Source organism: Lutra lutra, chromosome 2, assembly GCF_902655055.1.
Source record: "Lutra lutra chromosome 2, mLutLut1.2, whole genome shotgun sequence".
Lineage (NCBI taxonomy): Eukaryota > Metazoa > Chordata > Mammalia > Carnivora > Mustelidae > Lutra > Lutra lutra.
In genome coordinates this window covers 35,644,904-35,665,565 of record NC_062279.1, presented here as the reverse complement: position 1 = coordinate 35,665,565, position 20,662 = coordinate 35,644,904, and the positions used below count along the sequence as shown (strand labels likewise).

The following is a 20,662-nucleotide window of genomic DNA, read 5'->3' as shown; positions in this document are numbered from 1 at the left end:
TCATCTCTTTCTGTTTGTTTCGTATAGGGCTGATAGTTCAGGACCATTCAGACCCCATGTTCAGTTCATATGCCTATAAGTCCCACTACCTACTGAATGAATCAAATCGTGCAGAGTTGATGAAATTACCTATGATTCCTTCTTCGTCAGCTTCCAAAAAGAAATGTGAGAAAGGTAATAATCAAAATAGTTTATCTCTTTTATTTTTGCATTTCCTTTTTTTTTTTTTTTTCTCTTTAAATGAAGGGGGGAAATGTATGCCTGTCAAGCACCATCTATTGCTTTTGGTAAATTCTACCTTGGTGGTTGTGACTGTGTCTTCATATGGCTGCAACATTATTAAAAAGGGCTTAAAATAATTCCATTATTACAAATTCTTACCTACTTACTCTTCTCCTTGAATAAATTCTCACACATTCCATATATCTGTGGGTTATTAAAATTGAAAAGCTAGGATTTTGCTTTATATATAGAAAGATATTCCAAAGGCTCTTTCTCTTCTGCCTGATGTAGAACTACCATTCATGTTAGAAAAGAATAGATGTGACGTAAATTGTTCTGAACTTTCAGCTAAAAAACGAGGGTAGGTTATTAAGAGAGGGAGACCAAGAAATTGATATTAAAATTTTGATTTTAGGGTCTATGCTGTCCTTTTGTTTCTTAAATGTTTTTATTAAGATGCTATGAAAACTTGTTGCCCTTCTCTTAGGAGTCTGGGGAGATTGACCCAAATGGGTATTGAAAGGCGACCCAGCTCAACTGCTGAAGAATTGCTTATGGATAATTTATCTACAGAGAACCAAGAGCTAAATGTATATTTCTATTCTCCCAGTTAATTTAACCTGTAGAAGAAACCCATTCCTTGTATTTAGCTTTACATAGCCTACTTGTAACACAGGGAAAAAGTAATTTAACAGTACTGTATTACTGAGGGAGTTATTATCCCAGAGGGTAAAATGAATTATCTCGAAGGTGAAGGCCTTTTCCTGTATACATTCCCTTTATGATCTGGGGTTCAGGTTCAGAATCTTTAAAGAAAAATTAATACCTACCTAATAGACTGGGTATGTTTGAAATAAATTTTTTTTTCATTCATTGTGTTGCCTGCTTGATGTGTCTTTTTTCTTTGTCAGACATCTGAAATGGCAACCCATGACTAAAAGAAAATACAACTAACTAAACAGTGTGACTAGAACCTGTGGAGAAGTAGCTCGGAGAGAGTATTGGCTTGCTTGCTTGCTTGTTTGTTTCTTTTCCGTTGAAGTCAGAGGATGTCACCTGACTGGTGATACCACCTACTTCTAAAACAAAGATGGACAGAGCGGTCTGACTAACTCCATAATGCAATAAAATTAGACTCCCCGAGGCATTAATTTTGGGAAATGCCTTGTTTCCTACTGGCGCCTTTATAAAATTAGATTAATTCAATTGTTTCTTATGTTGTTTTCAGCACTCAGTATTGACCTTGACATGAATTGAAATTATTTTGAGCCCTCTCTTTGCTTAGCTTGAACCATGTCTTACTTCTTGCATCCTAAAGCAATTTTCTTGCATAGCACCAAGGTGGATTGTTCATATTTTCATTCTTCTTGTGTATTTTTTGTCTAAAAATCGTGGTGATTTTCATTGACGATTCTGGGTCTGTATTTCCTCTGAAATAAGACTTTTAAGTTTTAATTTTAATTAAGGACTATTCCATTATGTTAAAAAATGGCCAGGCTGACTTTTCCACATCAGCTCTAATAATCACATGTACTCTAACGCGGTTTGCTAAGACTGCTTTCCCTACTGGTCATTCCTTTCTGATGGAGAAGTCAGTTACCTCATTTTTACTTGAAATTTAACAGAATTCCCTACCTAGGCTAAGAGCATTCAGGCAGCTAATCTGTAGCTTGGAGAATTGGAACAATGAATCCATATTGAAACTGCGAAGGGAAAAAAATCTCAATGATTAAAGCAAAAGCTTTTAAGCAGAGGAAATATAGTAATTTATTTCATCCCTGATTGTATATAGATTTTCTTTTTGTTTTTTGTTAATCAGTTAGACGTTTGAAAGTCTACAGGAAGAAAAGATTTTCTGGAAAATTGATAGCAAACCCTCAAAAGGTTAGAGCTGTGATTTCATAAAGTTGTGTGGAGGGCTCTTAACCTTTTGCTTATGAGATTTTAAATCTCAGTATATTCATGGGTTACGGACCTATTTTCCAATAGAATTTTTTTTTTTCGTAAATGTCTATGTTATATTTTATCTTCAGTGGTTAACATCCTTCTCTGTCACTTGTTGAAATACCTGTTAGAAATAGCTAACCTCCCCCCAAATCTCTTTTATTTCTTTGCACTTAAAAATATTCTTTTGTTTTGTTTGCTGCACTTGTTTTGGTCTTAATCCAGAGATCATTTTGTGTATTTCAAAGGAAAGGATTTTGCTAGGAGAGGGATCTCCTTGAGTGTGGTACTTCATTCTACAGTGACATTTACTTAGTTTTATGCTATAAAGCAGTGGTTCTCAATATGAAGTCAGAAAAAGTTATGTAAACAATTTTTGAACTATGTTTAATATTTCAGAAAATCTAACAGAATCACACATTTGCGCAAAATAAGGCTGCATATGTTTCTTTATATTTGGCTATGATTTGAACAACTTAATGTGATAAGACTAATTTTACTATTGGGATCAGAACCTCTGATTGGCAGTTATATATTTCTTTGGTTAATAAAAACAGGAGAAATTGTTACCTTTAACAGGGGTTTTGATTCTGTTTTTTTTGTTTGTTTGTTTGGGCTGGCTTTTTGTTTTTTGGGTTTTGTGGGTTTTTTTCTTTTTGCTGCTGTTGTTTTTTTGTTTGTTTTTTTTTATAAAATATTAAAAAAAACATGAGTCCCTGAGGAAGGGAAAGGGGATCCTTGGTGATGAAAAGTTGCAAACCACTGCTGTATAGCTTGTTTGACTTTATTTTTACTGGAAAGGGATATGATAATGTAATCACCAATTTGAGAAAGTACAATCCTTTGCTTTTTTGCATTCTTTTATGGGGAAAGAAAAAAGTACCTGTCAACCTATTGGCTATCTTCATTCTTGCTAATTTTATTATAAAGGGATTCAGTTAACTGTGGTACTGGATTAAAATATGAAGATGACCACTGCTTGCTTTCTTAGCTCCCAAGGAGAAAAGAAAGTAAGTTGCTACATATTTCTTTGAAAATCTGCTCTCAAATCTATTCAGTCTAAAGATTGTATGCACTTGTTATGTCATCTGTTAAGAGTTTTAGCTGCCTGCTAAACTGATACCTCAACTGCCCACCTTTCTGAGGGGTAAAGACCTCAGTAATGTTTTTCATCCTCCTCAGAAGCTTTGAGTCTCTGGACATGCAGCCCTGAAAAGGACTGGAAATAGCTAAATCTGTTCATTTGCTTTCTATTTTAATCCATCACTATAGACCTGACTCAGTCCCTTTATTTCCCCCCAATTTGAATCAAAGTTACTGCACTTAAAAGATAACTTTCTCTTTCCTCTTTCTTTTTCTCTTTCCTCTTTTCTCAGTTATTAAGACTGTTTATTTGTTTCAAGGTGGAAGATTGCTCTGCTGTGAATCGTGTCCAGCTTCCTTCCACCCGGAATGCCTGAGCATAGAAATGCCAGAAGGCTGCTGGAACTGTAATGACTGTAAAGCTGGCAAGAAGCTCCATTACAAGCAGATTGTTTGGGTCAAATTGGGAAATTACAGGCAAGTTTTTCCAAGGACAAAGAGGAAGTATTCAATCATTATTCAGACACAGTTGTTCATAATCTGTATACAAACTGGCAAGGAGATAGGTAGAACAACACAGAGCCACTTCCTTAAAAAAAAAAAAAAAATGAAACAGAAGAGAAACCTGTTTTGAGTTAGTTTTTAGAGGACTGGGAGGTTAGTTGTGGTTTTTTTTGTTTGTTTGTTTTTTGTTTGTTTTTTTTTTTTTTTTTGATTGGTTGGTTGGCTTGTTTTTATGTTCTGAAAGTTATTTTATACTAATGAACTATGTACTACTAGATTTTGGAATAAAATGTCTTATGTAGATAGTAGGGAAGATGTTTTCTTTGTGTTCTAATACATTCATATTGATTTCTCATAAAATGAAGACTTTATATCCTGGCCAAAATAGCTCTCTTTTCCCATTTTAGTTCCTGCTAGAAGCTTTAAACTGCATGCAAGGAGAGAGCTTTTTAGAATTTAAAGAGAGAAATTATTTCATTAAGAGCTTTTAGTTCTTAAGACTAAGAATGTGTGATTGTCATTATTTTCAAAAAGCTTTCTCCTTTTAAGAATGCTCTCCTTAGCAAGCCTCCACTGAGCAGAAATAGCGATTTATTTTTTAAAAAACTCCACATTTTACATTTTGAGGCACATTTATCATTTTACTAATAGATACTATTCAAGAGAACACAATGAGAATCTACTATTCAATTAGAATACTAAGTAAAATATATTTCTATATATATATTACATATATATAACAAACATACTGTACTATTTTAGCAATGGCTATGTCATTTTCTCTGTTTTAAATACCTCTGCTTGCTTACCTATTTAACTTTAAAAATTTTGTTTTTAGCTGAGATAAGGGGCCTTGCGGTTGAGAAGCAATCCCCCATACACACTATTTTTTTTTAACATATGACAGAAAACCTCAAAGTTCCCCGCACCCAAAAAAAAGTGGCAGTTAAATACATAAACAATTTTATACTTCTGGCAAAAGATAGGAAGTTTTGAAAGGCAAATGTTAAGCCAGAGTTAAAAATTTGCACTTATACTTTAATAAGAAAAGACAAATACCTTAACAAGAACAGAGACAAAGAAGGGAAAGAGCCAGTTTGCCAAAGAATAGCAAAGAGAAAATAAACATGTAAAAATTGCTGACCCTCAGGGCACGTGGGTGGTTCATTCAGTTAAGCAGCTGCCTTCGTCTCAAGTCCCACAGGAGTCCCACATGGAGCCCCACATTGATCTCCCTGCTCAGTGGGGAGATTGCTGCTGCTTCTCCTTCTGCCCCTTCCCTCTCCTCGCCCTGCACTTCAAATAAATAAAATCTTTAAAAAAAAAATGTTGAGCCTTACTAGAAATAAGTGTGCATTAAAAACAAAAAGTTTTTTTTTTCTTCAATTAACAGATTGGCAAAGATTTAAGAGTAACGATTTTTTGGCTAGGGAGGGCATAGGGAAAGGAGTGCCCCCCCCCCCTCAATAGGGCAGTCTGGCATCACATTAAAACTGTAACTGTGGGGGGGTGCCTGGGTGGCTCAGTGGGTTGGGCCGCTGCCTTCGGCTCAGGTCATGATCCCAGGTCCTGGGTTCGAGCCCCACATCGGGCTTTCTGCTCAGCAGGGAGCCTGCTTCCTCCTCTTTCTCTGCCTGCCTCTCTGCTTACTTGTGATTTCTCTCTGTCAAATAAATAAATAAATAAATCTTAAAAAAAAAAAAAAAACTGTAACTGTGTCTGTGCTTTGACTTAGCACTTCCCCTTCAAGGAATTTAAGGGAAAAAAATTGGACAAGGAGGCAAAAATGTATTTATAGGAGTGTTCATTGCAGTATTCTTTTTTTAAAAAGATTTTATTTATTTATTTGACAGAGGAAGATCCCATGTAGGCAGAGAGGCAGGCAGAGAGAGAGAAGGAAACAGGCTCCCTGCTGAGTAGACAGCCTGATGTGGGACTCAATCCCAGGACCCTGAGATCATGACCTGAGCCAAAGGCAGAGGCTTTAACCCACTGAGCAACCCAGGCGCCCTGCAGTATTATTTTTAATTGCAAAAATTTGAAATAACCCAAATGCCCAGTCAGTGAGGGATTTGTCAAATAAATTACAACATATCCATAACCATAAGAGGATAATGCTGGTCTCTGTAGTAACATGAGATGATATCCACGATATATAGTTGAATTTAGAGAGCATGTTAAACAGCGTATACGTTATCATTCCATGTGTTTATATGTTTTTTAAAAATTGTAGATGTAGATATGGTTTTTTTTTCAGACCCAGAAAGAAATACATCTAATGTTAAAGTATGAGGCATAAGATTAGGGAGGCATTTTCAAATTTTCTATTATACATTTCTGCATTGTTTTAATTTTTAATCACAACTGCTTTTTATAATTAAAAATATATCTTTCCAGTGTGGGAAGGGGTGTGAGTTTGACAATTGATAAAACATTCCTATATAAGAAATATCTAAAACAGTGTAAGAAGCCTTCAGATCTTCCCATAAATTTCAGAATGTCTACTTTTTTAAATTCCTTTTTTGGGTTTTGGGGTTTGTTTTTTTTTTGAGATATAACTGACATAACATTATATTAGTTTCAGGTTGATTCAGTATTTGCATATGTTTCGAAATCATCACCACAACAAGTCTAGTTAAGCAGCACACATAGTTACAGAATTTTTTTTTCTTGTAATAAGAACTTTTTGTTGTTATTGAACAATTCCATTTATATGAAATGACCAAATTAGGCAAATCATTAGGGACAGAAAGCAGATTAGTGGTTGTCAAGGGCCACGGTAGGTGGGAGTAGGTGGTGAATGCTCATGGGTTGCACAGCATTGTAAATGTACTAACAACCATAGTGTATACAACTTAAAATGCTTAAAATGGTGAATTTTGCCTCAAAAAAAAGTAAAAGTAAAACAGAAACAAACAAAAAAACCCAGGTGGCTCTAATAGCTTCAAGATGCCTTTGAAATGATGCCTCCATGGCAACAGTCTCTGAAGAGATATGATAAGAACTTTTAAGGTCTACTCACTTAGCAACTTTCATGTATACAATCCAGTATTATGAACTGTGGTCACCATGGTGTACATTATATATTTCCTTTATAAAAAGTTATGAATATGAAAGTATCTGCAATTTAATTTTCTTACTTACATTTTAATCACATTACATTTTTAAGAAGCCCAAAGTAGTGCTCTCATTGGGGTTCATAGCTCAATGAGATTCTATATGCAGGTCAGGTTATTTTCACATGTTTTGCAAAGACTCCCATCCATGAACTAATTCTTTTTTTTTTTTCTTTTCCGCGTAACAGTATTCATTGTTTTTGCACCACATCCAGTGCTCCATGCAATACGTGCCCTCCCTAATACCCACCACCTGGTTCCCCCAACCTCCCACCCCCTGCCCCTTCAAAACCCTCAGGTTGTTTTTTAGAGTCCATAGTCTCTCATGGTTCACCTCCCCATGAACTAATTCTTTTTTTTTTTTTTTTTAAGATTTTATTTATTTATTTGACAGAGAGAAATCACAAGTAGGCAGAGAGGCAGGCAGAGAGAGAGGAGGAAGCAGGCTCCCTGCTGAGCAGAAAGCCTGATGTGGGGCTTGAACCCAGGACCTGGGATCATGACCTGAGCCGAAGGCAGCGGCTTAACCCACTGAGCCACCCAGGTGCCCCACCATGAACTAATTCTTAATGTATTTTTTTTTCCAGTCAGGCCCAGCTGGGTCACATGAAACTGTTTCTTTTCAATAACTGGTTACCCCAATGCGAAGCCTCCTGGGGGAAGTGAAGAGGACCCAGAACAACCCCTGGCAGAAAGTGTGCCCCTTCCTAATTGTCCTAGTGAATGTAGTTATTGTGTACACACTTAATACCTTAAAATGAGTTAGAAATAACCATTTCCTGGGGCACCTGGGTGGCTCAGTCAGTTAAGCGTCTTTGGCTCAGGTCATGATCCCAGGCTGCATGGGGCTCTCTGCTTAGTGGGGAGTCTGCTTTTCCCTCTCGCTCTGCTGCTCCCCCCATTCCCTCTCTCTCAAATAAATAAAATCTTAAGAAAGAAATAACCATTTCCTGAAATACTGATTACACAAAATAGTGTTTTAATAATTTGAACACAGACTCTTGCCTACTTTTATTTCCTCTCACTTTTTTTTTTTAAGAGAGAAAAAGTGAGCACGTGACCCAGAGGTGGGGGGCAGCAGGGGCAGAGCTCAGAGCCTGACTTGGGGCTTGATCTTGTGAGCCTGTGATCATGACCTGAACTGAAATCAAGAGTCAGTTGCTTAACTGACGGAGCCACCCAGCTAAGCCTCTCTTGCCTACATTTTAAATTAATTCTTAGGGCCGCCTGGGTGGCAGTCAGTTAAGTGTCTGCTGTCAGCTCAGGTCATGATCCCTGAGTTCTGGGATCAAGCCCTCCTGGGCTCCTTGCTCAGCAGGGAGCCTGCTTCTCCTTCTCCCTCTGCCTACTGCTCTGCCTGTGCACGCGCTCTCTCTCTGTGTCAAATAAAATCTTTTTGAAAATTCATTCTTGGGTGACTATAGGGTACTTTTTAGATGAAACATGTTCAAGTTCTGCACAATAAATCTGGGAGTATAATCATGTTTTATTTACCTTCTAAATAGTATAATTACTCATTAAGTGAGTGGTTTTATCAGACATCTGTAAAGTAAAAGATGGAAAAAATTCAAGTGTTTGTGTATTTACTGTTCATACTGATTATTTTACATACTACCAAAACTTAACCCTTCACTGGCCCAATTGTTGGAAATTGTCAACTGTACCTCACAAAGAGTTCATTTAGTGATTGTTGTGCTAGTCAGTCATTGCATGAAACCGTTAGTTTTCATCCTGCCCCAAATCTCACATTATGATATGAGATGAATTCGATTCTGAAATACATACTTACATAAACCTCATACATATGACCAAAAATTATTTACCCTGGTTGATTAGAGAGAAGAAAATGCTTGTTTTTTTTTTTAAAGATTTTATTTATTTATTTGACAGAGATCACAAGTAGGCAGAGAGGCAGGCAGAGAGAGAGAGAGAAAGAGAGGAGGAATCAGGCTCCCTGCAGAGCAGAGAGCCCGATGTGGGGCTCAATCCCAGGACCCTGAGATCATGACCCGAGCCGAAGGCAGAGGCTTTAACCCACTGAGCTACCCAGGTGCCCTGAAAATGTTTGTTTGAATGGAAGTGGTCATTCTTTACTATAGCATCTGTTTATTCTCAGATGATGCCCTTGACTACTAGAAATAAACATTTATACCTTGAAAGATAATCTTGGTATTAAGAATGCCAAATTTGGAGGAACACATGACGTTTTTAGGATTGAAGTTGGGTTTGGAATAGTAAAAAATAGTAAATAGTAAAAATGGTAAATTCTGATTCTTAAACTGGGTAGTGAGTTCATTGTTATTCTGTTTTTATGCTTTATAACTTGTATGTTCATGATACATATTTCTTTATATCAAGTATTTTTTTTTATTCTTTTAAAGATTTTATTTATTTACTTGAGATCGAGAAAGAGAGCAGGAGCAGGGGAGCAGAAGAAGAGGAAGAAGCAGGCTTCCCACTGAGCAGGGAACCCGACATGGGGCTCGATCCCAGGACCCTGGGATCACAACCTGAACCTAAGGCAGACGCTTAACCATTTGAGCCACCCAGGCGCCCTACATCAAGTATTAATTTTTAAAGAAAAAACTAGATTGGGTGTTTAGGGCATAGTTTATTTAGTCTGTGTTCACTAATTCACTAATACGTATGGGTTTTTTTTTAAGATTTTATTTATTTATTTGAGAGAACAAGCAGTGGGGAGGGGCAGACGGAGGGAAGGAGAAAGAGAAGCAGACTCCCCACTTAGCAGGGAGCCTGATGTGGGGCTCAATTCCAGAGCCGAAGGCAGATGCTTAACCAACTGAACCACCCAGAAGCCCCTCAATATGTTTTTAAATGATGTGTGGTTTGGTAGGGTTAAAGATAAACAAGGAATTTTTTGTCCTTAGAAACTGAATGAAAACTGCAGGTACAAAACCTCCCCCTTACCCCGGACTAGCCATGTAAAAGAATGGTATGGTTTGTTCATTCTCTTTATCTGAAATTGCTTTTGTTTTCAGATGGTGGCCAGCAGAGATCTGCAATCCCAGGTCTGTGCCACTGAACATCCAGGGCCTTAAGCATGACTTGGGGGACTTCCCTGTGTTCTTCTTTGGTTCTCATGACTACTATTGGGTACACCAGGGCAGAGTGTTCCCTTATGTTGAAGGAGATAAAAGCTTTGCTGAGGGACAGACTAGTATTAACAAGACCTTCAAGAAAGGTAAGTTGAATGATGTTTATAGGGGCTCAAAACTAAGACTCCACGGTTGATTTCTCGCCATGTCCTGACTTGCGTAGAGAACTTTCACCGGGTGTTAGGATCCAGCACCCCTACGTATCCAGTCACGTTAGAGCCACATTTTATCCAGTCGGTTAGAGAAATGCATTTCATTATAGTAGACTCTGCCATCTGTGTGAAAGGAGTTTCTTCTGCGATCTTTCTACAAACATAGAGATTATTTTGGAAATAATTCTTTTTAATCAAGTGAAGCTCCCTTGCCACAGAAGAGCAGTAAAATCTTCTCACAAAGAACCTTACAACTGTTTTTGCAACAAGTTTCCAGGAAGTTTGGCTTTCTGGGTAAGAGTAAAATGAATTTAAATCTGGTACAATGTAAAAAGCTGGAGATTTTCGGTTGGTTGGTTGGGGGTATTTTGTTTTTTTTGTTTTTTTCTTTTTGCTTTACTTGGAAGGGTCTGATTATTAAAGTAGGACCTCCTCCTTGAGGCAGCAGCTTGCACAGAGCCCAACTTTAGCCTAAATGAGTTATATCCTATTTCAGTGTCTTGGTGGAAAATGGTCATTTCCCGAATAATTTTAAAAAGAAAGCCTCAGGCCAGATCCAGGGCATTGAGAAAGCAACGTAAAGCTGCTCTCCTAGAAGTTATTTGGGTTTTCTTTTTAGTGTTTATATACTTTGTTTGGTCTTTATTGGCAGCACTGGAAGAAGCTGCAAAACGTTTCCAGGAATTGAAAGCACAAAGAGAAAGCAGAGAAGCGCTAGAGACTGAAAAAAACTCAAGAAAACCTCCTCCTTACAAACACATCAAAGTGAGTCTCTGCCCATGAAAACATTAGTATTTGACAGGCAACAGGAAACGCATTACTGTCTTAGTCATTAGAAGGCACTTTCTGACTTATGAAAACTTTTGCCACTTACCACCCCAGTCTTCGGTTGAACAGACCGGGAGCTTTGGTTGGAAGCATAAAATGGGAGCTGGGGCTGCTGGGGTGTGAGGAGGCCATTGATAAGCCCTCTCATGGCTGGGAGCAACGTGTTCCATGTGGAATCCTATCCTTGCCCGACCAGGTTGTCCTGCAACCAAATGAGAATGTAGGTGTTTAGCTCCTCCAGAAAAGCCCACAGTTGTCTTCAGTTAGGAAATTTCCGTCAACTGGTAGAAGAAATACACAGGATAAATACGGGAGAGTTTACGTCAGACTTTGATATTTCTCTCCACTTGGGAGAGGCCATCTTGTTCTTAGCTTTTTCAGGGGAAATTGAGGTCAAGATAGAAAGAGCCTTTCTCAGAGTCATGCCGTGAAGCAGTTGCCGAGCCAGAAATCACCTGGATGTGTCTTGATGTTTCCGCTGAAATTCTTGGTCTTCTTTGTGGCTTTGTCTTCTAGGCTAACAAAGTGATAGGAAAGGTACAGATCCACGTTGCAGACCTGTCCGAGATTCCCCGCTGCAACTGCAAGCCAGCCGATGAGAACCCGTGCGGCCTGGAGTCGGAGTGCCTGAACCGCATGCTGCAGTACGAGTGCCACCCGCAGGTGTGCCCGGCCGGTGAGCGCTGCCAGAACCAGTGCTTCACCAAGAGGCTCTACCCTGATGCTGAGGTCATCAAAACAGAGCGAAGGGGCTGGGGCCTCAGGACCAAGAGGAGCATTAAGAAGGTAGCGTGGGACAGGGACTGAGGGGCAGACGAGGGCCTGTGCCTCTCAGAAGATGCTTTATCTTCTCTTAGGGATGGAATACATAGGAATTTAGGGCAAAATTTTGAAACATCCCAACGTGAGGGTTGGGCACTTCTCGAGTAAAGCAGAAGCAGTAGGAAGAGGCAGTAATAAAATACACATAAACTTTGGGTGTCCTGTGATTAAGCATAAAAAGGAGAAGGGACAGTGGTCATTTTCACTGTGAAATATTGTTTACTTGTTAAGCAAAAGAGCTATAAAAGGCTTCGCAGAGTCAAAAAAGTGCAAAGGTCAGAACATATTGGAATGAAAGCTAGCAAACCCAGGACTTCGTGCCTTTGTCACCATTCCTTGGCCCTGAGGCCAGGCAGGGCCAAATCACAACTCCCTGAGCCTCAGTTTCCTCCCCTCTCCAATGGACATGGTAATCCCTGCCCGCATATTTGAAAGGGTTGCTACCAGTCTCGGATTAGATTATGTATGCAAAAGCAACTGGCCAAAGTTGAGATCTTTGACCCTTACAAATTATCTTTATTCTTATACTTGGAGGCAGTTTTTTAGAGCAGTGTCTTTGTAGAAAAATTTTTAAATGCAAATAACTTAAAGAAAAATGAAAATCTGCAGCAAATCCTACTGTTTGAACAGTGACTGTCAAACTTCAGAAATCCTGGGAATCTCTTGGGATCTTTACCAAGAATAATGTCTTACTGAAATATCTGAGACAGGCCTGAACAGTGTGCATTTTAAAACCAGGCCCCCAGCCCACCTCCACCTTCACACCTCCGCCACGCTTCCCCTCCCCCTACTTGCCTAGTGCCCACAGAGAGAGAATGCAGAGAGGCTTCCACTGAGAGAAGGCAGGTCTGGTAGGCATTTAAAGCTACTCTTGACATTTTTGTACCTGTTAAAAAAAAAAAAAGTCACCTCTGTAATTAAGAAGTACCATATAATGTAGGAAAGAGAAACAATACAAAAAAGATAATAAAGAGTGAAATTCCTTCATCCCTTCCATCTCTCACCAGACATGACCATTGTTAAGAGGCTATCATGTAGCCTTTTATAACCTTTTCTACACAGTTATAAATGTAAATGTATATACAAATACATATTCTGATATTCTATACTTATAGGGTTTTTAAAAACATAAATATGATACATAGTATCTTATTCCACTTCATATATCATAAATACAGCTTAATGACAGTACATACAGATTGCTCCTCATTCTTTGTAATAGTCCCTTTGTATTCTATAGTAAAATGTACCATAACTTATTTCACCTATTTTCTAATTAACTTATATATATACATTTCATTCTATAATGAACATTCTTGATCATCTATCTCTATGCACCCAGGTTTTTTTTAAAGATTTTATTTATTTATTAGAAAGAGCAAGCACAAGCAGGGGGAGGGGCAGGGGAGGAGGGAAAAGCAGTGGGAGAGGGAGAAGCAGACTCCCCGATGAGCAGGGAGCCCGATTCCAGGACCCCAAGATCATGACTTGAGCCAAAGGTAGATGCTTAACTGACTGAGCCACGCAGGCGCCCCTTTAGGCACCTGTTTCTCTAGGTTAGATTGCTTGACGTGAGACTCATGCAGTAAGCACGTGTTTGTGAAGCTGCGTCAGTGTGCCAGCGATTCCTCTGGGCATTTGGAAAAACAGTAGTGCACAAGACACCTTTGTGGGTCTGCTGGAGACAGGTAATAAACAGATATATGATGTTGAGTACTGCTAAAATGCTGCAGAAAAAAATAGTGCAGTCAAAGGGGAGGGCTGGTGACAGGGATTGTTATTTCAGACTGCTTGGGTAAGGAGGGCTGAGGAGGTGCCGTGTGACGTGAACATGAGGGAGAAAGCCGTGCAAGCACATAAGGGAGAAGAGCATTCCAGACTGAAGAAAAAGCAAGGACAGAGGCCTTAGCATGCTCCAGAAACAGCAGGAGAGCCAGTGCACCTGGTGAAGGAGGAGGAAAGGGGTAGTTGGTAGGTAGGAGATGCAGGAGAGGGTGGCCTGGGGCTAGATCCTGTGTGGCCTTAGAGGCCACAAGAGGGAGGGTTCTGGACGATTTTAGTGGGAAGTGACTTGATCTGACTTGATGTGTTCATTCTCTGTTGCTGCATAACAATAATACTGCGAACTCGGGAACTTACAATGTAACACAGTTTATTTTCTCACAGTTTCTAGGGCTCAGGAGTCAGGGAGTGCTTGGCTAGATTCTCTCCTTAGGGTCTCACAGGGTTTCAGTCAGGATGCTGTCCAGGACTAGATTCTCATTCTTCTGCCTCAACTGGAGAAAGGTCCACTTTCCTGCTTGCATGGCTATTGGTAGAATTCTGCTCTTTGCTCCTGTGGGTCTGAGAGCTTTGGATGTTTTCTTGGTCTTGGTTTGTTGTTGTTTTCATTGTTTTGCTGCTATTAGCTTCTAGAGGCTGCCCATGATTCCTTTCCATATAGGGTTCCCCAACATGGATTTTTGCTTCCTCACAGCCAGCGATGGAGAGAGACACTCCATTCCAGATGGATGCTAACGTTTTGATGTAACAAACTCAATCACATACATCCTGTCACCTTTGCCATGGTCTGTTGGGTTAGAAGCACGTCACAGGACCCGTTCACTTAAGGACAGAGGATCACACCATGGCATGAGACCCAGGAGACAGGCATGTTGGGGGCCATCTTAAGTACCTGTGTGCCACGCTTGGGGTTCAGAAGAATAACTGGGTGTAGTCTGGGGAATTTATGGTCATGGGGAAGGAGTAGCAAAAAGGAGATCATTATCATCCGAGAGAGATGATGGTGGTGTGGACCGCTAGGGTTGTAGCAGAAGAGAAGTGGGTGGATTGCTGACATTGTGAAGGCAGAGCCAACAGGATTTGCCAATGCATTAGATATATGGATCGCGTCCATTGGCCAAAGGCCATTAGCATTTAAAATGTCGTTGTAGGTAGGGCGCCTGGGTGGCTCAGTTGGTTGTGTCCAACTCTTGGCTCAGCTCAGGTCTTGATCCCAGGGTCATGAGTTCAAGCCCTGGACACAGCATGGAGCCTACTTAATGAAACAAAAGTCATTATAGGATGCAAAAAAAATTATTATTTTTTTTAATAATGTCTGCACTCAACATGGGGCTCGAACTCACAACTGTAAGATCAAGAGGAGCACACTCTTCCAACTGAGCCAGCCAGATGCCCCGAGAATGCAAAATTTTTGATGTTACTTTAATGCCATGCATATCACATATACAAATTTTTGCCTGTGACTTGAGGAGTTTTAGGGGTTATCCTGAAATTTATCCAGTTTAATATCGTGTTAACATCTTTTAAGAGTAATTGCATTTATTTTAAAATGTATTCTAATTTATTAAATTGATATAATGAAGAGAAAAGAAAAATACAGCTAGGATTATTCTGCCAGTTAGCTCTTGAGGAATTCCTAATGTAAGACAGTTGGTCTTCTACAAAATAGCTGGAAGTATATATTCCTGAAAAGCAAAATCACGAAGACTGGGTAGCAACATAGGAAAGATTTGTGGTGAATTGAGGGGACAGAAGCCAAATATGAAATTGATTGTACACAGCCAGTTCTCTCCTTTTTATATGTAACAGATTCCTGAAAATGTGTGCCAGAGCCAAGTAAGAGACTTCCTGTTACAGAGTGATTTCTTTCTCAAAAATTAAAAAATATATATATATTAAATACTGAATTATACCCTATCTTTTTGCCATAGTCTTTAAGGACAGATTACTAGCATTTTTAAAGTTCTATATTTGGTCATTTTTGTTCACAGTTGAATTCACAGTTAATGGGTGTCCTTTGGGTTTGTCTTTTTACAAGACTTTATTTATTTTTTAATGTGGGGCTTGAATTTACAACCTCAAGATCAAAAGTTCCATGCTCTGCCAACTGAGCCAGCCAGGTACCCCACAGTTAATGGTTTTAAGTCCAGTAAGCAACTCTTTAGTTTTTCGTTTTTTTCTTTCAGATTTTATTTATTTATTTGAGAGAGAGAGAGCGTGCACAAAGGGTGGAGGGGCAAAGGGATAGGGAGAAGCAGACTCCCTACGGGGGCTCGATCCCAGGACCTGAGATCATGACCTGAGCCAAAGGCAGATGCTTAACCGACTGAGCCACCCAGGCGCCCCGGTGAGCAACTCTTTGAGGCTAAGGTTTGTTTAGGACGTCTGAAATATTTCTTTTACAAAATACCTAGGAATATTTATTTACAGTGTTATCAAATTGATATCAGCACTTTTAACTTTCCTGTATTCACTCATTTTCATAAAACAGTAAATATAAACCGTAATACTTGATACTCAAGCTTTCACAGCCACAGAACCATTTCTTTAAATGAAACCTTACCTTGAATCCTAATATGTGGAAAAGATGATGTATAGCCAATTGGTTGCAGTTCTGCTCTATGGGTTTCAGTTTAAAAAAAACCCTGCCATTAACCCAGTCTTGCATGTATGGCACCGGCACTGGGCTAATTCCAATATAAAGAGTCCTCCCTTGTCTTAAGTAAATAAAGACTAGACTGACTTTTTTTTTTTAAAGATTTTATTTATTTATTTGACAGAGAGAGATCACAAGTAGGCAGAGAGGCAGGCAGAGAGAGAGGAGGAAGCAGGCTCCCTGCTGAGCAGAAAGCCCGATGTGGGGCTTGAACCCAGGACCTGGGATCATGACCTGAGCTGAAGGCAGCGGCTTAACCCACTGAGCCACCCAGGTGCCCCTAGACTGACTTTTTATCCAGTCAGTTATTCTAAGAAAAAAAAAAAAAAACCCAAAACCGACCCTGCCATTAAATAAGTATAGTAACACAGGGCGGTGAGGAAATCTACCTGTGAGGGCGGTGGTCCCACGTGATGGTGCGAATTGCTCATCAGCTGTGTCACAGCCCAGGCTAGATGGAGGGAAAGCCTGGTAAGGTGACAGAGCATGGGGCTCAAATGTGCATACCCTCCTCCGTCCTTCGTGAGAAAGGACTGGAAGGAAAACATAGTTGCAGTTATCAATTAAATATAATTCTTTTTCTTTTCTTTTTTTGGGGGGGTATTTGTACATTTCTTTTTCTAACCTAATTCTTTGTCATAGCCCAGAGGTCAACTTTTGGGGCTACCATTCCCCAGTGGAAGCAAGTATGTAGCTCCTTGAGGCTGACTCAGAGCCTCACTGACCCCACTAACAGCAGACCTCCAAGGGAAGGGACATGCACAGGACATTAGGTTGGTTCCTTCCAGTTTGACCCATTAACTTTTTCTCTTATTATAGAAGTGACAATCTTTTATCAGTAGAGAAAGATTAAATATTTGTAAAAATGTTGGCTTATGTTCTTAATGATTTGCCAAAATCAGAGAATATGGTACTTCTCTTCAGATTACTGAAATTTACTATCAATTCTGTGATTCTAAGAACCGTGAATCTAAGTGATTAAACCATGAATTCTAAGAACTAATGAAAATTTGTATAGGGGAGGAAGTCAGGGTGGGAAGAACAAGAAGTCTGGTGAAACATTGTTTCCTGGGACGCCTGGGTGGCTCAGTTGGTTGGACGACTGCCTTTGGCTCAGGTCATGATCCTGGGAGTCCTGGGATTGAGTCCCGCATCGGGCTCCCAGCTCCATGGGGAATCTGCTTCTCTCTCTGACCTTCTCCTCACTCATGCTCTCTCTCACTGTCTCTCTCTCAAATAAATAAATAAAATCTTAAAAAAAAAAAAAAGAAACATTGTTTCCTACGACATTTCTTTTTCTATATGACAAAAAGTTCTGTAGGTAATGCTCTTGTCCTGGATTGAATCAGCCATGCTTTTGGGGTGAAAGGGTTAATGACTATGAATGTATAAACACAAGATGTTGAATTATAGTATTTACCTTATGTTAAAAGAAGCTAGTCATGGGGCACCTGGATGGCACAATCAGTTAAGTGTCTGACTCCTGGTTTCTGCTTGGGTCCTGAACCCAGGATCCTCGGATTGAGCCCTGTGTTGGGCTCCCTGCTGAGAGCTTCTTCCCTCTCCCTCTGCTCCTCCCCCTGCTTGTGCTCTCTCGTTCTCCCTCTCAAGTAAGTAAGATCTTTAAAAAATAATAAAAGAATCTAATCACTGCACACCTGTGAGAACAGCAAAATGAAAACTAGTCGGCAGTGCTGGCAAGGATATGGATAACCCGGGTCTCTCCCGCCGTGGGAAAGTACGATGGGGATGTGAAATGGTGCAAACACTCCAGAAAAGAGTTTCTTATAAAACTAAACATAAACTCACCATTTGACCCAACCAGTTGTACTCCTGGCCATTTATCCCAGAGAAGTGAAAACCTATGTGTACACAAAAACTTTTTACCAGAATGTTCACAACAGCTTGGTTTGTAATAGCCCAAATATGAAAATAATTCAGACATGCCTCAGGAGAGTGAACCAGCAAACAAACCGCAGTACGTCCACAGGGTGAAAGAGTGCTTAGCAGGAGAAAACAGACTGGACTGCGGACACACACAACAAATGGGTCAGGTCCCAAGAGAATTAAGAGTGAGGGGGTTTTTGCCAACCTCAAAAAATTACATACTGTGTGATTTCATTTACAGAACATCCTCCAAACGACGGCGATGGAGAACAGATGAGGCATGGGATGGGGTGGAGGAGGGAAGGAGGCTGGTGTCATTATGGACTGTACAAGGAGTCTTCGTGGAGATGGAACAGTTCTGTATCTAATTGTGGTGCTCGTGTGCACGCACACACACACACACACATAGTGCATATAAAATTAGTGCAGTCTGAGTAAGATTTATAATTTGTACCAATGTCAGCTCTTTAGTTTTAATACAGTCCTATAGCTCTGTAAGATGCTGCCTTCAGGAAATGCTAAGTGAGGGGTACACGGATCCTCTCTGCGCTATTTTTGCAACTGCCTGTGACTATCTAGATTTACTCCAAAATAAAAAGTTAAAAAAAAAAAAAAAAGAATTCATTTAACAGGCATTAACCCTAATGCTGTACACTTAGTAAAAGTCAGCGTAATACACCCTCAAAGGCTTGAGTTAGCCTTATCTCCGGCTCCCACCATTATGTCACTTGGACATGTTGTCCTAAATCATATTGTCGCAAGAAAAGACAGGTTATCACCTTTTGAGACACTGCTACAAGAAAAATAGTGCCACCTGCCTGCCAGGGAATGACAACTACTATTTCTTTCTAGCGTTTGATTTCCAGGATTCTTTTTGGTTAATGCTCTTGGATTACACATGGGTGTTAAGGAACGCTCTCAAAGGGAACACACTGGTATTACATTTACAGAGTGCATGCTTCTCTGCAGGGTGAATTTGTAAATGAATACGTTGGCGAATTAATTGATGAAGAAGAATGCAGATTGCGAATCAAGAGAGCCCACGAGAACAGTGTAACTAATTTTTATATGTTAACTGTTACCAAGGTAAAATTGCTTTTTTTTTGTAAGAAAAAAAGGATTTTTGGTCTTTGTTTCATGGGCTTAGGTTGAACTCCATTTCCTCTAATTTGATTGTTTTTTTTCTGGAGAATGAGGGTGCTTTGCCGTAGCCAGTATGCTAGCCACCATATTATGCTAATTATAGCAGGCTACACAAAGGCTGATTGTTGAAGCCTTGCACTTGGCATGTGAGTGGACAGATGACCAGGACCAGCGTGGACATACGGGGCTTTTTGTCTCAGCTCTTCTTAGTCACTGAAGGACCTGGCCCTCAGTTTCTCCGTCACTGACAGAGACAGTCAGCTTTCTCATGCTAAGTTTTAAAGCCCCATTCAAGTTCTGATTTAGCAAAAATTCTAACTCTGAATCGTTCTGTGTACTGAAATTTTGTGTCTGAGTTAGGACAAATGGGTGCCATCATAAATGAAATGACAGTAAAGCTGCTAGATTAATCCATGTGCTCGTAAGTCCCATTTGCCGCACATTCGGGACATCAGTTATCTTGGTCATTTCTTCAGCAGCCCTCTGATTTGTGGAGGATGGGAAGCTGATGCCCAGCCCTGACAAGCGATCTGTTGGATATCTTGTCACAGTTGAGTGACGGGCTAAGACCAGTACCCATGTTTTGTATGTTCCAGGCTCTCCCTGAAACTGAGTTAGAATAGCATTAAAAGTAAGAACTGGACAAAAAAAACAAAAAAAAAAAAAAACAAAAAAAAAAACAAAAAAAAAAAACAAAAAAAAAAAGTAAGAACTGGAAATCACTTACAAGAACTCTATTTTAACTGATATGTCATTGTTTGACAGTTTTACCACTTTCAGGAACATAAATTTCATAAATATAAAATGCCATTTATTTCTGATGGCTGAGTGGCCCTTCAAGTCCACTGCTCACTGTTGGAGGCCCTCCAGCCATCTTGACGAAACTTGGGAGGCTCCGTCCTCCAGAACTCATCCAGATGATCAGAGTTTGAATTCAGGGCCAGAATGTTGAGCTTTTTACTGTGTTCTGAACGTCAGTGTAAGTGAAAATAGGAGGAGCAGGTAACCGCTGCAGAGTATGTCTCACGTGATAGCCCTTCCATTGATCAAACGTCCAGATCTTCATTCAGAGGAAAGTCTCCCATACTTCCTCTGTCCCTCTTTATGGCGTGCTGTCCTGTCCATTTACCCCTGCACTGGTTTTGCAGGAAAGGAGGGCTGACAGCCAGCAGCGTGGTTCCCATCCCAGGCGGCTGGCTGAACTCTGCGCTCCTGCATGCCCGCGGCCAGTTCATTTTCTACGTAGCATTTTTCTGTGATCTGTGTCTAGAAACAAAGTTTAAAAAAATAGAAACTGAATTCCACTTTATCTTCATTGTCTTGGCTTGAAGCTCATCAAATAAAGTAGACAACTTGGTCACCGGCCCTGAGAGCATGTGTTGGGGGAGTTGGCAGTTGCCATAGACT

The 20,662-nt window shown here is 39.9% G+C and overlaps 1 protein-coding gene across 4 annotated transcripts in view; it reads left to right on the top strand.

The window, feature by feature from the left end:
- Positions 1–20,662, top strand: part of NSD3 (nuclear receptor binding SET domain protein 3) — a 126,702-nt gene that overhangs the window by 97,590 nt on the left and 8,450 nt on the right. For 2 of the 4 annotated variants that reach the window (XM_047717103.1, XM_047717101.1), the window contains exons 15-20: positions 28–174; positions 3,570–3,726; positions 9,869–10,071; positions 10,790–10,902; positions 11,482–11,751; positions 19,082–19,198. In XM_047717103.1, coding sequence (XP_047573059.1) covers positions 28–174; positions 3,570–3,726; positions 9,869–10,071; positions 10,790–10,902; positions 11,482–11,751; positions 19,082–19,198 — 1,007 coding nt within the window. The remainder of the gene's footprint in view (positions 1–27; positions 175–3,569; positions 3,727–9,868; positions 10,072–10,789; positions 10,903–11,481; positions 11,752–19,081; positions 19,199–20,662) is intronic. The other 2 variants (XM_047717104.1, XM_047717105.1) reach the window with 2 other exon arrangements.